The sequence below is a fragment of the Pithys albifrons genome, chromosome 11, assembly GCF_047495875.1.
Source record: "Pithys albifrons albifrons isolate INPA30051 chromosome 11, PitAlb_v1, whole genome shotgun sequence".
NCBI classification, from domain to species: Eukaryota; Metazoa; Chordata; class Aves; order Passeriformes; family Thamnophilidae; genus Pithys; species Pithys albifrons.
Genome location: NC_092468.1, coordinates 1,731,702 through 1,752,559, shown reverse-complemented (window position 1 = coordinate 1,752,559; position 20,858 = coordinate 1,731,702). Strand labels below are relative to the sequence as shown.

The 20,858-nt window shown below is 47.7% G+C and overlaps 1 protein-coding gene across 6 annotated transcripts in view; it reads right to left on the bottom strand.

Moving 5' to 3' along the window:
* ARMC8 (armadillo repeat containing 8) overlaps positions 1 to 20,858 on the bottom strand; it is a 74,158-nt gene that overhangs the window by 24,366 nt on the left and 28,934 nt on the right. For 5 of the 6 annotated variants that reach the window (XR_011698741.1, XM_071566248.1, XM_071566247.1 and 2 more), the window contains 8 exons: positions 20,543 to 20,685; positions 20,354 to 20,451; positions 13,672 to 13,764; positions 9,237 to 9,317; positions 7,895 to 7,970; positions 7,725 to 7,815; positions 4,378 to 4,438; positions 512 to 712 (listed from right to left, as the gene is read on the bottom strand). Coding sequence is in view for 5 of the 6 variants with exons in the window: in XM_071566248.1 (XP_071422349.1) it covers positions 512 to 712; positions 4,378 to 4,438; positions 7,725 to 7,815; positions 7,895 to 7,970; positions 9,237 to 9,317; positions 13,672 to 13,764; positions 20,354 to 20,451; positions 20,543 to 20,685 (844 nt within the window). In the remaining variant the exon portion in view is untranslated. Of the gene's footprint in view, positions 1 to 511; positions 713 to 4,377; positions 4,439 to 7,724; positions 7,816 to 7,894; positions 7,971 to 9,236; positions 9,318 to 10,457; positions 10,518 to 13,671; positions 13,765 to 20,353; positions 20,452 to 20,542; positions 20,686 to 20,858 lie in introns of all 6 variants that reach the window. The other variant, XM_071566252.1, reaches the window with a different exon arrangement.

Sequence of the window (20,858 nt, the reverse complement as noted above, 5' to 3'; positions counted from 1 at the left end):
ACAGTTCATGGAAGAGAACTCCTGCACAACACTGATGGAACTGAGCCTCCAAGGTGTATCTGGTGGGTGTTTACCCAACCTCTTGCAAGTGCAGACAGCTCATAACATGAAATGCTGCACAACATCCACACCCTGTGCTGCTCTAACACAACAAAACCATCTTTGAACATCCCCAAACCTCACCTAAGAAGTGAAATCCATCTCTCCACATGGACTGTTATCTCCACTAAAGCTGAAATTACTGTTTCCTCAAGGCATGACTTTGAAACATAAGGCATGGGGAGTCCAGATACACACAGTTTGAATTTGGATTGTGAAGGGTCCATAAAAAGCAGTGAGAGAGACTGGGAGCCTATGAACACAAAAATCAAGTCCCACCAGACCCTCTGGTCACCCTCCTACTGAGGCACTCAGCCATGAAGTTTAAACAGCATTAAAAACAATACCCTGAGCTCAGTTATGATTACTTTTGGACTTTGCCACAGCCCCAGGAGCAGCAGAGGGGACGCACCCTCTTGATGTCAGTGATGGCACTGACTGAGCTGGGGTACTTGAAGTAGTCGGCCAGCATGGCGATGAGGTGGTCGGAGATGCTGGCGATGCGCTGCAGCTCCACGTCCGTCTCGATCAGGTAGGCCAAGGTCTCTGCGCCCTCCACGCGCTCCTCCAGCAGCCTCTCCTTGCTGCACATCCGCACCAGGCACGGCAGGGTCTGCGGGGGCAACAGGCACACAAAATAGCCCCAGACACAGGGCTTGGGGCAGCCACATCCATAAAGGAACTCACAGCCAACAGCTCTCCTACACCAATGCACTGTGCTTTAGGCAGAGCCTTCAAACACACACCTGGGGGGTTTTGAACACTCCACACACACAGAAATTGCTCACACAATACCAAGTATACTGTGAGCTACTTTTAAACAACTTTTCATGCAGCTAAAATGATGCAAAGTTCAGAAGTGACCATGAGCAAAGTTTTGCAAAAGCTTAAAAAAAAATCCCCTCCAAAGTTGGTATTTGCAGGTTTGTTCTTACTGCACCCAGGAACCAGAAGTACTCAAGCTGCCCTTAAGAAACACTTGACCCCTCCTGCCCTTCTGTGACCCAGGACTAACTAAGGACAAGATGGTCAGAAATAATTCCAGGGCTCCTTTCACACCCACTGGCTGCCTGGAGCAGGAGGGAGGGCAGGGATTCTCCTAAGCAGCATAACTGGTTGAAGCCCACCTGGAACCCAGATCCACTCTGCCTTCCCCAACATTCCCCTACCTTGGTTACACTCACAGAGTAACGTTTCTGACACAGCTTCTCTACTTTAAATATAAAAACCATCAGGTCTTCCTTTACCTGAAGCCCCCTGTGGACAGACCAGTTCTCCCAGGGCTGGGACTCTGTTCACTCAAGCCTCCCCAACACAAGTATGAAGATGGACGAGGAACAACACCAGGGTTTGTGCTCATGCCACTCCCCCGACTCCAGCACAGACTCCAGGGAATGTTTCTCAGAGCTGTGTTTTTGGGGACCTCAAGTAAGATCTGTGCATTGACTGTTCAAATGATTAAATAGATAACTGCTACCTGCATTGCACAGGTAAGTCAGCAGAGCTACAGACCTTGCTTTATTCAATAACAGATGCTACCACCAGGATTCTCACTGGAGTTGTGAACCCTGCAGCTAACCCAGAGAGCCAAGGCACCTCCTCTCTGCACACCCAGCACTTCAGACAGGTAAGACTGAGCACAAGCTCTCAAAAAAATTGCATTCATGCTCAGTGAGAAAGAAAAGAAGTGGAATTCCAAGTCTAAATCACAAAGACAATGTACTTCCTAATTCTTTCCCAGGTCAAATGGCCTGAAATGAGCTGTTTCTTGGAATTTGGGGGCTGGGCACTGTGCAGTCACTGGCTGCAGGCACCCAAGAAACACAAATCTCATGGTTTCCAACACTCACCCATTCCATCTGTTTAAAATTAACAAAATCAGGAACTCTGACAGACACATTTCACCTGCTCCACTGGACCCAAAGGTGGAACTGATGCACAGGAGCAGGGACTGGGCACAGGTGTAAGAGCAAGAGCCACAAAACACACCTGGCCAGCTGACAAAAGTCTGGAAATGGACTGTGAAGATGGACTATCTAGTTCCTGTCATATTGCTGGGATGCTTCAGGGTTATCTGGACAGCCACTTTCATTATTGGGATTCCAGAGAAAAGAGTTTGCCTTCCAATCAAATCTATTATTTATCAGCCTCCTCCCCATCCCAAGTGATTTTATTTTTTCACAGGCCAACCCAGGACTCAAACTGGGCAATGAAAACAAAACCATTTGGGGAAGACACAACCCTGAGTGGCCTCCAAATGCACAACCTTTGACAGCAAAGGGCCAGTAATCCCTGAATACCAAAGGGATGCCTGCCTTTAGCTCACCAGAGGAGAGTTGTGCCTGGATTAACGACAGACTGAGACGCTGTGCTTAACTGTGAGCTCCTGGAGAAGAAATCACTGGGGTTGTTTGAACATGACAAGGTTCTGTGCCCACCTTCTCTCCTCATTCTTTCATTTCCTCTCAAGGAATACAACGAATTAATTCCACAGCCTAAAACATTTCTTTGTGCTGAAGCAGCTTCCACGAGGAGAAAGTGCTGCTGTTGCAGCAAACTGGGAAACAAATCTGTTCACAGTGGAGTGAAAGGATGATGGTTATCCACGTCCAGCTCCACAGGGACAGTCTGCAGCCACCTCTCAGCAAAAACCTGCCACTGCTGACAGCAGCAGGCCCTGCTCCCAGAGCACAGCAGTTCTGGAACACACAGGGGCTGCCCAGGACACAGCCTGGGGGCAGCAGAGGGGGGTATTTGCCAAGGGAAGGCATTTTCCAAAGAAGAACAAGGACTGCAGGAGAGACAGGCTGGGAGAATGGCATTGTAGCCCTCAGTTTGCAGGTGTTGTGAGCAGAGAGAAGAGAGAGCAGGGGATTGGAATGCCAATTGGAGCCAAGCTAAGGAGCAGGGAGCGAGGGAGAGGGATGCAGCTTGGCTTCCTTGGTGCCTGGGCAGAACAGACACCAATGTCCACCCTGGAATGAACTGTACTTTGGGCTTCCTTGCACAGCGGGGCAGGAGGGGTGGCCTTTGTCTCAGCCAACCTGTGGATTTTTCACCACTCATTACCTGGAATGATGGACACCAAAATCCACACCCAAACCCCACTGCCCTGGGGACTGAAAGGAAGGAATGTGCCTTTGTGATGTGGGACCTTTCCCACCCCCTGCTCCTGCCCAGCACCCCCACGGGCAGCACCAGGAGCAGCTCCTGCCACTGCTGAGTGTTCCAGTGTGGAATGTGGGCCTGCAGCAGCTGCCCTGGGATTGCAGCAGAGCCCCAGCAGTGGCCGGGGAGGGGCAGGATCTGCTGAGCAAGGGCTGAGCAGGGACAGGGCCATGCAGCACACCCTGGGCAGTTCCCCATTCCCTGAGCACAACAGAGAGGCCTTCCCAGCCCCTTCCTCACTGCAGCACCACACGAGCACCTCCAGAACTCCTGGACAAACAAGCACTGCTGGCATTACCTGATCCCTGGCTGATACATTTGCTCATCAACAGCTTTTTTTATTCCTTTTTTTTCCTTACCTATAGAATTGTGACTACTAAGAAAAAGATTACATTCCTACTGTATTTAATGAAGTTTCCTTTACTGGATGCCCTTATAAAGTCACACTCGGTATAAAAATCAAAGTCAATTATTTCAGCATGAGTTTATTTTTTAATAAGAAACTTCCCTGGCCAAAGCATGAAGTAGATAGACACAAAAACTTTGACACTTAAGAAATCATCTGCTCATGCCAGACTCCATGTATAGACTGTGCAAGTGTTCTGACTACAGCCTGGTGAAACAAGCTGCTGAAAGACAAGCCAGTGCCCTGCTCACACACAGACACCAAGGCAACATTGCTGTGCCCACGTTACTTACTTACAAATGGTTACTGACATCCTTACAAACCTCAGATGGCTGTGTGTCAGACTCTGGGATACTGACCTTTTAGTATGATCCCTTATTTAAAACTTAGCATGAAACCCTTTAAAACCTCAGTATGATCCATTTAAAACTTCTTTAAAAAGCCATGCCACTATAAATGCTTAAAGACACAGAGGGAAAGCAGGGAACTATTTTTAAATTAAAAACAAGTCAGGAGAACTTGGTGCTTTGAAATCTTTGCTGTTATGGATTCTGTGCTATGTTTTATATGAGACAAATAAAAGCAGGACAGACCTACACAAGAGAACAATATGAACACAGAACTGTTTAACCAGCTGTCAGGGTTAGCACAGAAAGAACTACTGCAGACTGTTTCAGAGGTGGTGTAAGCAGGACACGGCTCACCTTGAGGACAATGCAGGGATCGTCTGTCCGTATTGCTCCGGCTCTGCACATGGAAGTAAGGCTGCAACAACAACAAGCACAGTCACCCACAGGGCCGTGCAGGCACTTCAGAGGTTGCACAACCACCGCCTGCACTCGTCTGTTCCACCACTGATGTAAATCCAGCAATGCAGGGGCCCTGGGAGCAGATCTGGGGCAGTGGTCAGTACATACGGCACACTCTGGTCACAAGGGGCAGAGCACCAACCCTGACTGAGACAGAAACCTCTTCTGCCAGCTAAAAACCCCAAAATGAACCCCTGGCATTAAGGCAAAGGAGGAACATACCCAGACCTTCCCTCATTTCAGGTGCCTGGCCCTGCTGTGTGGGCACTGAGGACAGAACCAGCAAGGGCTGGGGTGTGCCACGGCTCCAGTCAGGACATGTGGCACCACTGGTGTCTGTCCACAGGCACTGCCAGGACACTCTGGCTAATGAGGAGCCCAGCCAGGGCTCTGGAACTGGGCCAAGACAGCACTTGTTCTTTATCAAACAGCCACTCAGTGGCTGTGACAATCCCCAGGTCCCAAACTGCAGTGCTGACACACTCCAGACAAGTGCTGAATTCTTTGTTAATGTACTTGTAAATGTGCCCCAAGACACCAGAACTGCCAAGTACTTCACCCACCACTGCAAGTGTTTCACCTTGAGGGGCTTCACAGCTGTTCCCTGCCCTTCTCCAGGGCAGTGCTGAGCTGGAGGGGAACTGCTGTGCACCAGGGACCTGCTGTCTTACCTTCTGAACCAACCACTGTTATCAGCCACAGTGCAGGTTGAAAACCACAGCTGTGTTTCAGTAAAGGTGACTTAAAACTAACACATTTCAACCTTCAAGTGGACAAATTGAGATGGTCCATGGGCCAATGAGAATTCTCAGCTAAGGAGCATAGTATCCTCCCATCCTGCAAGCACACTGTGTTTCACCACATTCCTGAGCTCCTCCCGAGGGCCCAGAGTGGGCACTTTCCTCCCCTGGAGAGCAGCCCCACTGATCCTGCTCCAAACAGCCACAACCCAAAATCCCACCATCAGAAGTCTCTTTATATACTGTTTCTCAGGAGATAAGAGACAAGACTTGACTGTTAGCACAGGGATCATCTAATAAACCTTTCCTGCCCAAGTCTTGCAGCTGCCAGCAGCAAACTCTCATTTTCACACCCCAACAATCTTGTAGCTGCCATTTAGTCCACAGAGACTCCTCTGGCAGGCAAAGGAGCTCTACCTCAAACATGAAAGAAAGGAATTTTTCACTTCAGGTGCTTAGCTGGAAGCAATTCTAGTGGGTTTGGCAGAAAAGTTCCTGCTCCACTTGTAGCTGCAAAGGCCTTTCCCAAGAGGCCTCTGCACTTCCCCCTGTGCCAACACTTCTGCTCAGGGGAAGGGTCCACTTCAATCCAGAGTCTTCCAGGTCTACCTCAACTGGTGAAAAAGAAGGGAACTTCTTCAGGTAACCTTGTCTGCCAGCGTGGATTCAAACAGAAATTTAAGGGAAGGTTCAAAAATGCAGGAAAAAACAGTTCCCCATCTGCATTCCAAGGACTCCAGAGCTAAATCAGAGAGGAACCGCAGATTAATTGACTAAAGCTGGCAAGGCAGGAGTGAAATTTAGTTTAGAAGCTGAAAAAGAGATGACCCATGGCAATTCCACATACTACCCTCACTAGCAAAAGAGCAAGAGATAGCCTGACTTGGGGGGAATCAAGCAGGGAATACATTAGACAGGAAAAGCCAGCAGGTCTCTGTCACTCCCAGGCCTGTGGTGACACTGAGGCTTCAGAACCCTGAGCAGGGTGACTGCCCATGGACTGACCAGAAACCCCACCTGACACTCAGGATACTGGTTCATCTTCCATTTCCCTGCAACTTTCTTCTTTGCCTTAAACCACCCCATTTTGTTCCACACTTTCCAATGTCCACCTGAGCCAAAGCACTGCAAAGCACCAGCAGAGGATGGGATGTCCCCCCAGCTCCTCCCAGTCTGAAGCTGGTCAGCAAAGAGCACCAGGAGACCTGGGAGTGCCCAGCCCAGACCAAGGAGACAGCCCGGAGCCAGAACAATTCTCTGAACTCCAACCTGCCCTCATGACTTACCAACTCCTTTATATCCCCAGATTATCAGGAAAAATTATTTTAAACACATCATTCCCTGTGTATTTTCTGACTTCTTAAAGAAATACATAAATCAATCAGAACTGAGGCCACTACAGTGCAATTAATTTAACTTGCCTTCTTCACAAAGAACTGCTTAACAAAACCAGTAAAACCAGACTGCACAGACCAAGTGTGGTTGGAGGGAGGGTGGGAGGTCCCAAGACAGACCTCCCACATGGAGAGGGATTACCCAAGGAACCCCCACGCACATGCACACCTTTGTAACTGCTTTCAGGAAGATTAAGTCATCAAAACCCGGCAACATGACCACAGAGGCCATGCTCCCTACCCCACCTGTTCCTCACCCAGAACCAAGAGACAAGTGGCTGTGAAATTGGTTGGTAAACTGTTCCCAGCCAATAAAAGCCACCAAAAGAATAATCAAACAAAACATCAGCGAGGAAACTTGAGTTAAACTTCATTTAGTAGTTTATAGCCCTGGGTAATTCTATCTCTTTAACCCCCTGAAGTGATTTGTGCCATTACCATGAACACAAGAAAGGAAAATGGTCTTCAGGGGAGTCAGTTCCCAGCTCCTGATGTGAGCACAACCTGGACACTTTGTGCCACAGGGCAGGAAATCTTTATGAACACACAGATGTGCCCACAGCAGCAGCAAAGTTTTGATGTGAATCACAAAATTAATTAATAACATTAGTTCTGCTGCATGAACACATGAAGCCTGAAGAATAATCTACTTTAATTAAAACAGTTGGGAAGAGGGACCAGCCCTGCTCTCTTGTCCACCCAGAGCATGGTCTTGCACACCCCACAGCCCCAGAGAGCAGAGTGCTCTGAGCAGGGGCTCCAGGGGGACATCAACTGTCGTATTTCAGGATTGTGCTCTGCCACAGCCCACTCAAAGCAAACCTTCTCAGAACACCCGAGCTGCTGGTGAAAATCCATACAGCTGAATACACAATCCTCACAAAACTGCTGCCCAGCAACATTTCCCCTTGTTAATGTACAGCAGAGAGTGAAAGCTGTGCTATAAAATTAGGTGAGAAGCACTTCAAGGGTTTAGCCAATGCAAACAGTACCTATAATTATTGCTAAGGTTTTACAACCCCCATTACTCTGGAACAAGCACGGAGGGAGCAGTTAAGCAGTGAGCATTCACCTCCAAACTATTTTATTCCAGTGTTCAGACAATTACCATTTGGCTGACGTGAGCTGCATTTCAATGGGCTTGTCCCTTTGTAGCATCTTCACAAAGATCTGTGGTAACAATTCTCCATCCACTGACACTGCAAGGAAAGAGAAGCCAAAGTCATTCTAACTCAGCCAGGCAATAAAGGGAGAGTCAAAGCAGCAGATCCCACTCACCATTGACCAGAGTCATGGAGACCTGGGGGTTCTCAAAGGCCAGCACTGAGAAGCATTTCAGAGCCTGCATTCGCACCTGTGTGGGGACAGAGCACAGAGGGAAGGGAAATGCTGACTACAAACAGTTGTGTCTACACAGCTCTACAGGCCTGCAGAAAATGGTGCTGGATCATCAACAAGACATGTAGATCATGAATCAATGAGAGGCAGATGGAAACCTCTAACTCACACCTTGACTACTGCCACCTCCCTGTCGGAATTAACCCTCCACAGGGGATGCTGTGAACTGTTTGTGAAGAAAACCAGCAAGGACAGACCTTGAGAACTGAACAGGAAACACTGGTCTGGCTTGTGATGCCTCACAAAACATGCAAAAAACAACAAAAGAATGGAAGGATACCCCAAGAGTACTTTTTCTTTCCAGGTCTCATAGGTATGTTAGAGAACCAAAAAAACACATTCCTAAGATGTGTATTCAGAAGCCTTTAGAGGTCAGCTGAATAAAATGCCTAAAGAGAACCACCTGGTTGAAGTAACTCTAAACCAGTGTTCAAATAACTACACCACATGAGTTCTACTGCCATTGCACAGACTCAGGTACCACCTGTGTGAAAAGGACTGACAAATTTCCTCCTGATGCATCTTCCTCCTCCAGTCCAGAACTATGTCTTGCTTTAACTGCACAATACATTTCATGGTTGCCTCACTTATGGAGTCTCTAAAACCTGTACTTTGACACAGGGAATATGGACCATTACCATCTTCCCAGAGCACAGAATCTAATTTAGTTCAGACATCAGTCTCTGCCTCCCCCTTCCAGAGCTGCAGGTGTTTCAGCTGTGCCTGGCTTGGCAGGTGAAAGGATTGAACAGCCCCCTGGCCACCGAGTTACAGGTGGGGTTTGATGGTTTGCCCTTGAGGTGGTGCTTCCAGATAGTCCAGGATGGACTTCCAAAGCCCTCCAGAGAAGGGAGCAGAGCACAGGCAGCTGCCCATGTCCATGTTCCCACGGGAGTGACTCCTGCCTGGGACAGCTCACGGTCACTTCGCCACAGCTTCATTTCTTATTTATTGTCCAACAGATCAGACACTTCTGTTGGGCTGCCAAGTGACTGTTCCCCTCTGGATCAATGACAGCCAGCTCTGGTTTCATGATTGGTCTCTTAACTTCACAACACAAAAGCTCTTTTTTAACAGAAATTCATATGACAAGTTAAAACAATTGTTAATACACATTATGCCTCTTTATAGCTTTAATTCATAGGCATAGAGAGTTTTTATAACCTTCACTTGGGTTCCTTTCATTAATACATGTTGAACAAGAACAGTTTTCATGGCTTACTTTGTAGGATGTGGAGACCAATAGATGTGCAATGCTCTGAACAGCTCCATGGTTAAATAAGATTGTCTGGTGATCTGGACCCTTCAAAGGAAACACAACACAGCTGATTTGTAAGAGAACCTGGAAGAGGTTTCCATTACCTGTAACTCATTGTCAAGACAGATTTACTAAATTTAAGACAGATGTGCTACCATTTACTTACTAATCAGCTGGCATAACAACATTTTTAATTTTGTTTAAAATAAACAAGTCCAAGTCATTTCTATAGCATTTGCCCTTTTTTTGGCAATCATTCCCACTCTTTCCTTCAACAGGCAATGATATCAGTTCTCATAAATGAAGAAACATGAATAGAGCACTTCTGTTTCTACTCTTCCTGCTGGAAACAACTGAAAGCTCCTGATTTTCTCTACAAATCATGCAAAAGATCCCCAGTCACTAATGTCTTCTTCACAGGTAATATTAAGTAATTCTAACTTCAGAAGGGAAGGAATTTCACCTGCAATCCCAGACAGAGTGACAGAGCTTTGAGGCCAGACTCACATGTTCCTCCAACTTACTATTTCAGTTTCAAACATGTTTAGCCACAAATCCAGCCAGCCAACACCTATTTACTGACTCCAAGGTCTAAGTCAGCAATGGCTGATACGCCAATACCTTTTCCAAAAGAGCATTTGGAATTCAACACTAATACTGACTTTTGCAGGAGAAAGGTCTCAGGACTTGTGTGGCACGAGAAGGCTCAGTGAGGCTGAGAAAAGACCCCCAGCAGGCTCTGGCCATGCTGAGCTGTGGCTGCAAACCCCTCCTTACAGGTGTGTCTGTGGCTGCTCACTCTGCACTCAGCACGGGCTGGGCACAGTCCACGTTCAGCTTTTGGGCTGTCACAGCATTTCTGAGCCCTCCCTGCTCTGCCCTGGCTGATCTGCAGGGGCAGGAAGTCTCCTGACTCCCTGATCTCCTGCCCAGCTCATGGCAGGCACTGCTGCACACCCTGGGAGGCAGCAGGGACACCTCATTCTCATGGGAGATTCAGCTGAAATCAGATTCCTCTGACACCCAAAAGGAAACCTGGAGAGGATCTCTATGAAAAAAGCACAAAATTACTTTTAGATGTAACAGATCTGGTGCTTTAAGAGATGCTTCAGCTGCTACTGCCACCAAGAGCTTTCTACCAAAAAATGCAATGCAAACACAGGGTTGAAGAGGAAAACCACTTACATTGGCACACAGAAGTGGCTGAGGCAATGACTTAAAGCCGCAGCTATGCCAGTGTGGGAGCTGCAGAACAGACATTGAAATAGGTGAAAAAAATGAATGAAATTCAAGTCAAAGAAATCATATTGCCCAGACTTAGCACTTCCCAAGCACCAGTGACTCTTCCATGAGAGGCAGGCGCTGGGTTCTGCCCAGGGGAGTCTGAGCTGCACAGGGGCTGCCCCTCACACCCCTCACCTGCCCTGTGTGTGCACACCCCCAGGGCCAGGGCCAGAGGCAGCTCTGCTCCTCTTCTTCTCCAAAGAACACTGAGCAATGTGTTTCAGGAAGAGACATCACTTCCTGCATCATTTCCCATCTTAAAATGCCAGTTTTCAGGAAACCATTAGGATTGCACAGTGTCACAGTTCATTCCATAATGAAATTTGGAAGGCAGGTACCTAAATGCAGCTGCATTTTGCATCAGGGATCCAGTCCAGGCCTGAGGTCACACAGGGGAATGGGACTGGGAGGGAGCTGCCTTCATGACAGGCTTTATCCTGGACCCTTCCCAGACACATTTCAATTTTCAACTGGCAGTGAAGTTGTTACTTATGCAGGGACATCACCTCTGTCAAATATAAGTTCCAGAAGTATTTTTTGCAATTATTTGTACAACCCCATGTTTCCAAACACACACCTCCTCTCTTTAAATTGAGCATTAGAACAGCAGAGTTTACCTACTCACACTTGCTCTGAAAACAAATGAACTGACTCTTGAGAAGTAAATTTTGACTTGCATTTTTGCAGACCATGTACATGAGCCTCACTCCAGTTTACTGATTTGCTTCTCTGCTGAGAGAACCCTGGCCTGGATGTTCAGAACTGCACCTGCTCCCCTGTAAATCAGCTCTTTCCCTTGCTCAGCATGGCTCTTCTGCAGGGGCAGTGCCTCCCACCTGCTAACCTGAGCTCCAAAAGGGCAGGGAGAAGCAGCCAAAGGGAAAGCAGAGACCAGCAGCAAAATGCCAGGAGCCCAAACTGTGGATCTCCCAGCTCCAGAGAACTGGGGTGAGCTTCCCCAGGCCAGTTGGACAGGAGAAGCCAAACAAACAAGGAGGAGGCAAAAAGGGATGCACCAGATGGGAGCAGAGAACAGGGTGCAGGAACAAGGGGGAGGAGCTGGGATATGTCACTGTGAGTTCAATCAATAAACCCACTGAGAGCAAAGAGACATAAAAGCATCAATACCTCTTACAACCTAAACTAAGCCCTACCTAAATATTTGTATAGTAACTTATTGCTTCAGGTAAAAACCCCTGAGAAATAAAGGTTCTCTCCCTCACTTCCCTTTTGGGGCAAGATGGAGTCTTCATTTCAAATGCAGTGAACACAGACACTTTTCAGTTATAAGAATGTACTTTGCCTAGCCACAAAAATCAGGAAATGCCCTGCAAATTCTGCTTCACTATATTGGAAGTATTTTCTTCTGTCTGAAAACCCTAGAATCCTGAAACCCAAAAACTACACAAAAAAAAGAAGGGGGCATTTTAGATTTTTGTTGAACAGCTCCATTTGCCTTGGCAAGAGAAAAAGGAGTCCTTGATCAGTTTAACATTTGTGATGATCTGTTTGTCAGCCTCAAATACTTTCCTCTGTTATGCAGCTGTTTATTATTCTGTAAATGCAGCTATTTCCCAACACTCACTCCCAGCACCATGGCCCTTCTTGTGCAGTTCATGTCTCTCTCTGCTCACACAACCACCAAGTTCTTCCCAGAAACTTGATTTTTTTCCAAAGATTCACTGTAACATTTGTTTGGGAGAGGTGTGGGGGAGTCATTAAGCACAGAGCGGTGAGTGCAGGAGCCCCTCCTTACCCACTGCCTGTGCTCTGGTAACACATTTGATGTGCAAGTGCCCAGGTGTTGATGGAGCCACAAGGAAATAACTCACTTGGGAGGAGATGGGCAGAAGAGTTTTCCTGCTGGATGAGTTCCTCAGCATTCCCTCACAGCCAGCAGGGCTTGTACTGCCCCAGACCAAGCCCTGACTGTACAAAGGGCCTCCTCTGCCTCCTCTAATGAGCCCTGGCTCACTTTTCCTGTAAGCCAACATGGTCTGGGGCTTCACCTCCTCAAGCTCCTCAGCCTATCAAGGAGACTTTCAAGGGCCACTTACACAGGAAATGCCTCACTGGTGAATTCTCCTTCTTAAGATACCAATTTTTTCCCACTATTAGCTACAGATCTGACCTTCCACAGTCCAGTGTAGGATTTTGTCTTAATGTTCTATTTAAGCAATTCTAGAACTATTAGCAGCTGAGTTTCAATCACTAACTCAGCTTTCAGTCCTCTGATTTCTGTCTCAATAAATAAATACAATGTGGTGAGTGAACACAAATAACAGTCAAAGAAGAGAGAATATTTAACAAAGGAATGATTCAGAGTTCCAGAGGACTCATTGCAAGTGATAAGGTAGAAAGATACTTCTCAAGGTAAATACTTACAAATTCATCAGCTTGGGAACTTTCTCATTTGTTAGACTGGGACATAAATACAATTTATCCTCCTTTAGTTTTAAATTGTTTCTAAGAGGGAAAGATGCTGTAAAAATCTCCTTCCCTACACGGAATTACTTTGATACAGTATAACCCACTGGCACAGTAACTACCAAAAAACTGCCACAATGATACAAAAATGAGTGTTGTGTGGAAACCTGGAAAGGGGGGAGGGAAAGACAAACCCCAGTGTTTGGGGTGGGGTTGCTGCTGGTTTAAAATGAGTTTTCCCCTATCAAGAGAATTGCATTACCCAGCAGGAGTGAACATGTCCCTGGATAAACCTGTAACTGAGAGCTCAGCTCAAGCATTTCCCCTCCTCTGAACCCACAGCACCTCTCAGAAAACACTCTCTGGGTTTGAAGCAGCTGCAGGACTCTGCAGAGCTGCTCACAGCCTTGAGACCTCCAGAGGGAAAACAGGAGTCTTCCAAGAATTACAGTGCCAACAGAGAACACTGACATTTGCCCAGACTGTTGGCTGGGCTTAGTGGCCAAAGCCTACAAAAGCCCCACTTATCTCCATGTTCTCTTGTACTGTAGAGAAGCCCCCATTGCCCCCAGCAAATCTGCAGCAAGCCCAGAGCAGGAACAGTCCAGGCACTGCTGCCCCAGTGCTCCTGCCACAGCAGCCCCCCAAGCACTGGTTGTTACACAAGGAACACGTGTCTCTTCCTTACCTTGCAGCAGTGGGAGAAGATCTGACAGATGTACTCCTGCGTGTACCGAGACCTGCCGAGCAGGGCCATGAGGTGGGAGATCACTGTGGCATCCTGCAAACAAGGGACACAGAAAACAGGTTGACACTCCCATTCAGCAGTTTCTTCAGTCTGTTACTTCAAGGAGCACTCCAGATTCTGACCTCAGTGTCCTCCCCTCCACTGGAGCTTCACGGACACAGAACAAGACCATTAAAGTAGTTCAGGAGAGACTCAAAGGCAGCAGTAACAGTTCTGAGCCAAATCCTCATGGGAATAATAAAAGGTCATGCAAGTGATGTATAAAACTTCTGTGATTAGTCTCCAGAATCTTTGTGACAAACAATGACAGAAGGGGGGAAAACACACCCACTGCACACACAGGCACTGAGAGCACAACTCCAGGAGAGGTGTGAGTTGCCTCACTGAGATGTGACTGCCTCACCCCTTCACTCCAGCTCTGAGCAGAAGGAGCAGGGAGGGGGCCAAGGTGCAGGCTGGACAGTGCCCAGTGCCCTGAACTCTGTGCCACTCACCTGTCACTGGTTCAGGGGGTAAGAGTGTCCTTGGTCTTTACAACACCACAGACACTGCTGGTGTGTGTGACACTAATGATGGAGAATCTAAGTAAATCAGCAAAAGAAAACCACTGGAGTCAAGTGGAAGGTTCCCTGCCCCATCAGGGGTCAGAATTGGATGCTCTCTGAGGTCCTTCCAACCCAGACCATTCCACGATCCAAGGTAAGTTCCCCTCCACAAACACACCCAGTTGCTTAAGCACTGTGGGAAGTACAAACTGTAACATTTGAGAGCTTTTGGTTACTTCTACCAGAACACTTTGGTGCAGGAACTGTGGTGATACTGAAAGAAACAATGGCCACTTAGCTTGCAAAGTGGTAAACTAAATTACCTCCATGAGATAGAGGTTGCTGAGCAGAGGGAAAGATGGAATGAGCCTTCCTTCCCAAAAACACATGCTACATTGGCCCTACTCACAAGCCAGGCCCTGATTTACCTGCAGGATGATGAGGTGGGTTAGAGCTGGAGTAAAACCTTCATGTTCCTCAGCTCCTCTGATAGCAATGAAAGCAGCCCCAGGCTGGAGCTTCAGACTCAGCTGGGTATGAGAAGTTTAATTTCCCAATTATTTGTGAAATTTCCAACCCTTCTTAATACTCTCAAAATAAACATGCATAACTCTCCTTTATTTGCACAGATATTTGAGATCAGGCACAGATTTGCAGCATTTATTTTTTTACCTTTAGTATTTTATTTCTGTATCTATCCAATCATCATACTTATTTTAGGAAGCTGCTGGAACAACCCATCCTTCTCATTCTCAGCAGAAAACAAGGGCACAGCAGAGCCAAGAGACACACTGAGAATAAAACCAACTTGTTTCTACTGCTTGTTTCACAGTAGCTGGGAAGGGCCAATGTGCAACAGCCTCACTGAGCACTCCAGCATCCTACAGAGAGAAGTCCCTCACTCAAACCCTTCCCCAGGCACAGCAGCCACACATCCCTGCTCAGCTCAGGCCCATAGGAAGAGCAAGGGACAAACTGTTTTGGGCAGTGTTCTCAGAGTTAGACCAACAGCAGCTCCATCTGACCTGCCCCTCCACAGGGCACACTGACAAACACGGGATTTCTTCCCAGCTCCAGGACCCAAGGCCAGGCAGGGACTGGTGTGGTGACCACCAAAGCCACGAGGGCGCTCTAACAGCACTGATGGGCAGGGCCACCAGAGTGTCTCCTGCTCTCCCTGGCAGAGGTGACCCTGCAGGGGGGTGTGAAACAAGGGGCATTTGCCAGGCAGAGCAGCACAGTTCCATGGAAAGCAAACAGAAGCAGCCAACAGGCCAACCCTGCTCTCAAGAAACACGTAATTACCACCTTACACAGCACAGCAGGTCCCCAAACCCCCCCAGGTGCCTCCCTGTTTGAGTTAAAGCCAAGCAAACTGACAATATACCCAAGATTCCTCTGTGGTTTCACACCCTTGACCCACAGAACAGGTTCCTGTCCTTTTCTGTACACCTGCAGGGGATTCTGGATACCAATTCTTACCTGTCACCATCCACTGAGATCCTTGGGGAGAAAAGGAGAGCCAGAAAAGTGGCACTAACTTATTTACCAGATCAAGGGTGACTCTGAAGTGCTCCTATAAAAGGCTGTATATCTCTCACTTAAGCTGGCAGAAAGGTTTTGCATCTTACTTTTTAAACCTGAGCTGGTGGAATTGCTTATCAAAACCAGATTTCAGTCAAAGTACACAAGAAAAACATTTAGATTATTCTTCACTAACTAAGAAAGCACCTGAAACATACAGAAAGTGCAAGAAGGAGAGCACTGTGCCAGGAGCCCCTGAAAATGAGCCTGAAGCAGAGAAGTGGAGAAGATTCCTGATTCTTTCACAGCTTTTACTGGAACACTCTTCCCATAGCCTAGTTTTGGTCTCCCAAACAAATAAAAACACATTGCTTCCATCTTTGTATAAAATAATTACTCAGTTACATTCCTGCAAAGTTGCAAGAGTGCTTGTGAGGAAACTCTGTTAATTTTGCTCCTTGGCTCTGCTAAAATATATCCAAGGTGTATAATAATATTGGTATGTGTGTTTATCAGAAAATGATCTAGGAAGAGTAAAGAGATGTGTGGACACTACTGGCTTCAGCTAAATGTGAAAAGGGATTATGTGCCAATATGAGGCTACATAACTCCCCTTTTATTCATATTAATACCTAAGCACAAAGGATCTGCCTGGCAACCCTGTGAGATTGTGTCTACCCTCATAATTAACTGCCACAACGCTGAGATCCACAAATCCATCAAAATATTGCCTACTAACAAAGTAGTTCCAGGCAACTTATGACATCTAACTCTACATCACATGTATTGTAACAAAATCATCCAAACAGAACTCAGAGGGAATTAACAGAGTTGCATTTACCTGCTTCAATCTCAATACCTCATTTCTTCATATTCCTCTTTAATACTAAAACAAAATTCATAAGATTATTAAGATGTTTTTTTAAGAGAGGACTGGTATTGTTTTCTCCAAGTCAGCACATTGAATGCTTCCATCCCCCCAGATAACTGAAATTCAAGCTCTGTAAGCCAGACCTGGCTGTTTCCAGGAGGCAGCTCAGCCTGGGGAACACAGCCCAGCCAGGACAGAGCAGGAGGAAGGAAGGGGAAGCATCAGCAGCTGACCCAGATCCTGCTCCAGGACCAGCAATCCCTGAGCAGTGTGGTGTCACTGCTCATTAAACACCTGGCAATTAATCACCATAACACATCCTGATCCTCTCACTTGTTCCTCCTCCCCTCACCCAGCCTGGTCCATGCCCAGCTGAGGTCAGGTTTTCCATCCCAGCTGCCCAGGAGGGAGCAGTGGATGCCTTTCACTTGTCATCACCACTCACCTAAGCTGGAGAAAGTGAGATTTCTCCCACTGATCCCTCATTGCCTCACCAGCCCAGACTCACTCTCCAAGCTCCCCGTGGGGACAGACCCACTCCCAGCAGGGCATGTGCCAGCTCTGCCAGGCCAGCACAGCAGCACAGACAGCCACTGCTCTCTGAAATTGTGTCTGGGTCCGCTGGGGAAGGAAAATGGGATCACAACTGAGAACACCTGTCAGGAAACAGGGCTGGAAATGTTTTCTGATACTGAATCCATTCTTTGGGCTTTAAATAAAATAGCAAGAGTGGTGGCAGTGACAGGGTATCACTCCAACTGGATTTGCCTCAGTGCTTCCCTCTGTTCAGCCAGCCCAAGCACAGCCAGGTGTGGGGAGCTGAGCTGGCTGCTCCGGCCCCTCCCAGCACCATCTCAGAACTCAAACATTTCCCTCCCCTCAGCAGTCCCCACTCCCCATGGCCCTCTGCAGGATGGTCCCTACATCACTCCCAGCTCCAAGCCTGGCCCTTCCCATGCAGGAGCCCCCCTAGGATGTGTTCACTGGCCCAGCAGGGCTGGGTACAACCTGCTGTCAGACCCAGCACCAGAACTAACCCCTGCCCTCTCAGAGCTCAGTGCCATCCAGCTCAGCACACGCACAGATGGGGCTGCACTTCTGCCCAGCACAGACCTGAGTTCCTGCAGGAAACAACCCAAATGTTTCCACCTCTGAAGAACTGCCTTGTCCTTGGAACTGAATATAACTGATGACACAAAACTGCCAATATTTTATCCTTCAAGTCCTCAAAGAAAGGTTCAAGAGGAAAGGTGCAGTTCTGACACACACAGCATTTCTGCTGGGAGGAACACTCAGGTTGCTGTGCATGATGTGCACTTGTTAGAAAAAATAAATGTTGTAAGCAGAGCTCTTTGAAGCACTTGCACATCCTGATTTTAGCTGAGAGGTGCTCTGAAACCTCTCCAGTGACTGTAACACCCTGGGAGACATGGAGCTAACTCAGAACACCTTGTGTTGGACACAGGCCTGGCCAAGGTCTGACAGAGTGTCCTCCTTGCAGTCAAACCACAGAGAAATTTTGGGAAAGTTTCTATCTTAGATACACTCAGGATCCAACTTCTCAGAAATTTTCTCCAGAACTGCTGGGCAGGAAAAAAAAGCCATTGACAAACTTGTGCTCCTCTCCTTCAAAATACACCTGAGAGAGGCAGAATGAGAGAACCTGAAGGTCTGAAGCTTCATGGCAGTGGTGACAGTCTCCCTGGAGCTGCTGGGTTTGGAGACAAAAAGGGAGCAGGGAGGCTAAATAGGAACTTGAAATTCTTCCTGTTATTCTCAGTGTGGCAGAGCAGAGTGTGTGCCATGAAGTGCTGATCAGGCCCATAATTACTCCTTCAAGTGCAAAGCCAGTGTCTCAAGTGCTGCCTGGTGAAACACAGCCTGCAGCAGTGTGGGCTGTGGCTGCACCTTCCAGGAGACAGCAAAACCAGCTCTCCTTTCCAAAGGAGCTGCATTCATTACTTTTCAAAGCATGGCTAGAAAAAAGCAGATTTTTAGAAATAGGACCTTAAGCACAGTCATAAAATAATTAACTTCCAGGTGTCCCACTGGAACAGGAGACGGGAAAATGGCTATTACAGTTGGAACTAAAGAGCAAGGACACCTCAGCAAACACTCCTTTCCTGTCGTTATGGTTAATTCCAGGACATGCCACTGGGCAGCAGTCCTGATGTCACTGCTGTGCAGCACAGAGAGCAGGGGATGAAACACAAAGCCCAGTGCCTTGGGCACACCGTTCCCTCAACATGACTGGTCATTTCTATGCTAATGCTGGTTCTGTCTCATTTCTGCCCACAACCTTCCCCTTGTTCTCCCCCCAGGATATCAAATCTCCCTTCCAAGAGGGAGCAATTAACAGTCTCTACTGAGCACTGACCCCAGGGAGAGGGATGGATGGCTCATGGCCAGAGCCATCTCTAGCCCTGCCGGTGCTGAGGGCAGGAAGCAGATGCCTCTGCAATTAGCAGCTCCCACAGACTGATGGGGGGCAATCTGGGAGCGTGGAGTGGAGCCAGAGGAAGAACAGACACACACAGAGGAAGCTCCTGGATCCCTCAGGAGAGGTGCCCTCAGTGATCACATATCCAATTGCATTGAGGGTTTCCTTGCTGAATAGTCAAAAAACAGCTGGAAAAAGGGCAGTGAGCAGGGGAGGTCAAAGCTGCTGATTGCCTACACACACTAAACATAACGTGTGAAAAGAGCTTTAGGAAGGTTTTACGAGACAGACTAACCAGCAGATGAAATTCAGGGTATGTGTGTGGTAAGACTGAGTCCACAGAAAACTGCAAGTTTACATACCTGTTTCTGGAATAAAAGCATAAATCATTGGAAAAGGAACAGAGAACAAAACAGACATTACAGCACTGCACAACAACTAGACAAAAACTCATGAGGAAATCTGTTGAGGACTAGTAACACATGGAAACTGCTTTTAGCCTTGACAGAGACACCTGAACTGTAGAGAATAGATGAAACCAGAGGCCAGCTGTGCCTCCTTCCAAACAAGAGGCAGTGCCTGAACTTGGGCAAGGCCAGGACACAGCGGTGCCTCCAGAGAGGGCTCTGCCCAGTGACCCCACCAGGGCCAGCACCAACAGCCCCACGGGCACTCCCAGCTGATCTCAGCTTCAGCAACAGAGCAGGGGCATTTTCTACCCTCCTGCCAGTTAAACACAGATCACACACATATGGCACTCCCAGCTGATCTCAGCTTCAGCAACAGAGCAGGGGCATTTTCTACCCTCCTGCCAGTTAAACACAGATCACACACATATTAATTGAGAGCAGAGAAATTCTGAGGTGAAGCTCTTCCACTGGGAGTGTAAAAACTAAGCAAGCACCTTCCCCTCCGGAGTGGGAGGACAGTGTCAGATAAAATTGAGCTTCAGAAACTAACACTGTCAATACAGCTGCGACAAAGTAATCACCATTTAGAGACACCTTTTCTTCCCTAAGACTGCACAGAGGCCTGAAAATGTTAGTTTTGTTCTTATCAGTGTGCTATTTGTCAACCATCTCCTGTCAAACATTGCTGCAGTGTTAGGGGAGACAGACACCCTCACAGCAGGCGAGAAACGATGCTGTTGGTCACACAAGTCCTTGTAACTATTGCAGACAAGATTGTTTCACTGCCACATCTCCATAGGCTTTAGGACAGAATAACCTGCTTACAACTTACTGTGTAGAGCAGATCCTCTGGAGTGACAGGGCTGATGAAGATGGTCCGGAGGCACCTCAGGCAAGCTTCGATGAACCTCAGATCCGGGGACAGCAACCCTGCAGGCACAGCAAGAGCCACCACTCAGTGCGTCCCTCTGCTCCCACCACTGCAGGGGCAGGGGCTGGCAGGGACCCTCAGGAGCAGTACCTTGCAGTAAGGCTGGGATAATATGGCAGTCCAGGAGGGATTTGACATTGTTCTCTGTGCCCATGGCAAGGCTGCCAAGCACCACTGCACACTCTGTCCTCAGCTCCGTGCTCGAGCTCTCCTGCTGAAGCAAATACAGCAACCTGCAAACAGAAGTATTTTCAGAGGAGAATTCAGAGAAGGAGAAAGTATAAATCTAAAACAAATAATCTGAATCCCGCTATGTAAAGAAGATGAAGTCCTCAATAAAAAGACCAAGACTGAACAGAAGAGCAGATGAAGACTTCATTCATAAGAACCTTTCGACACTGTTGAC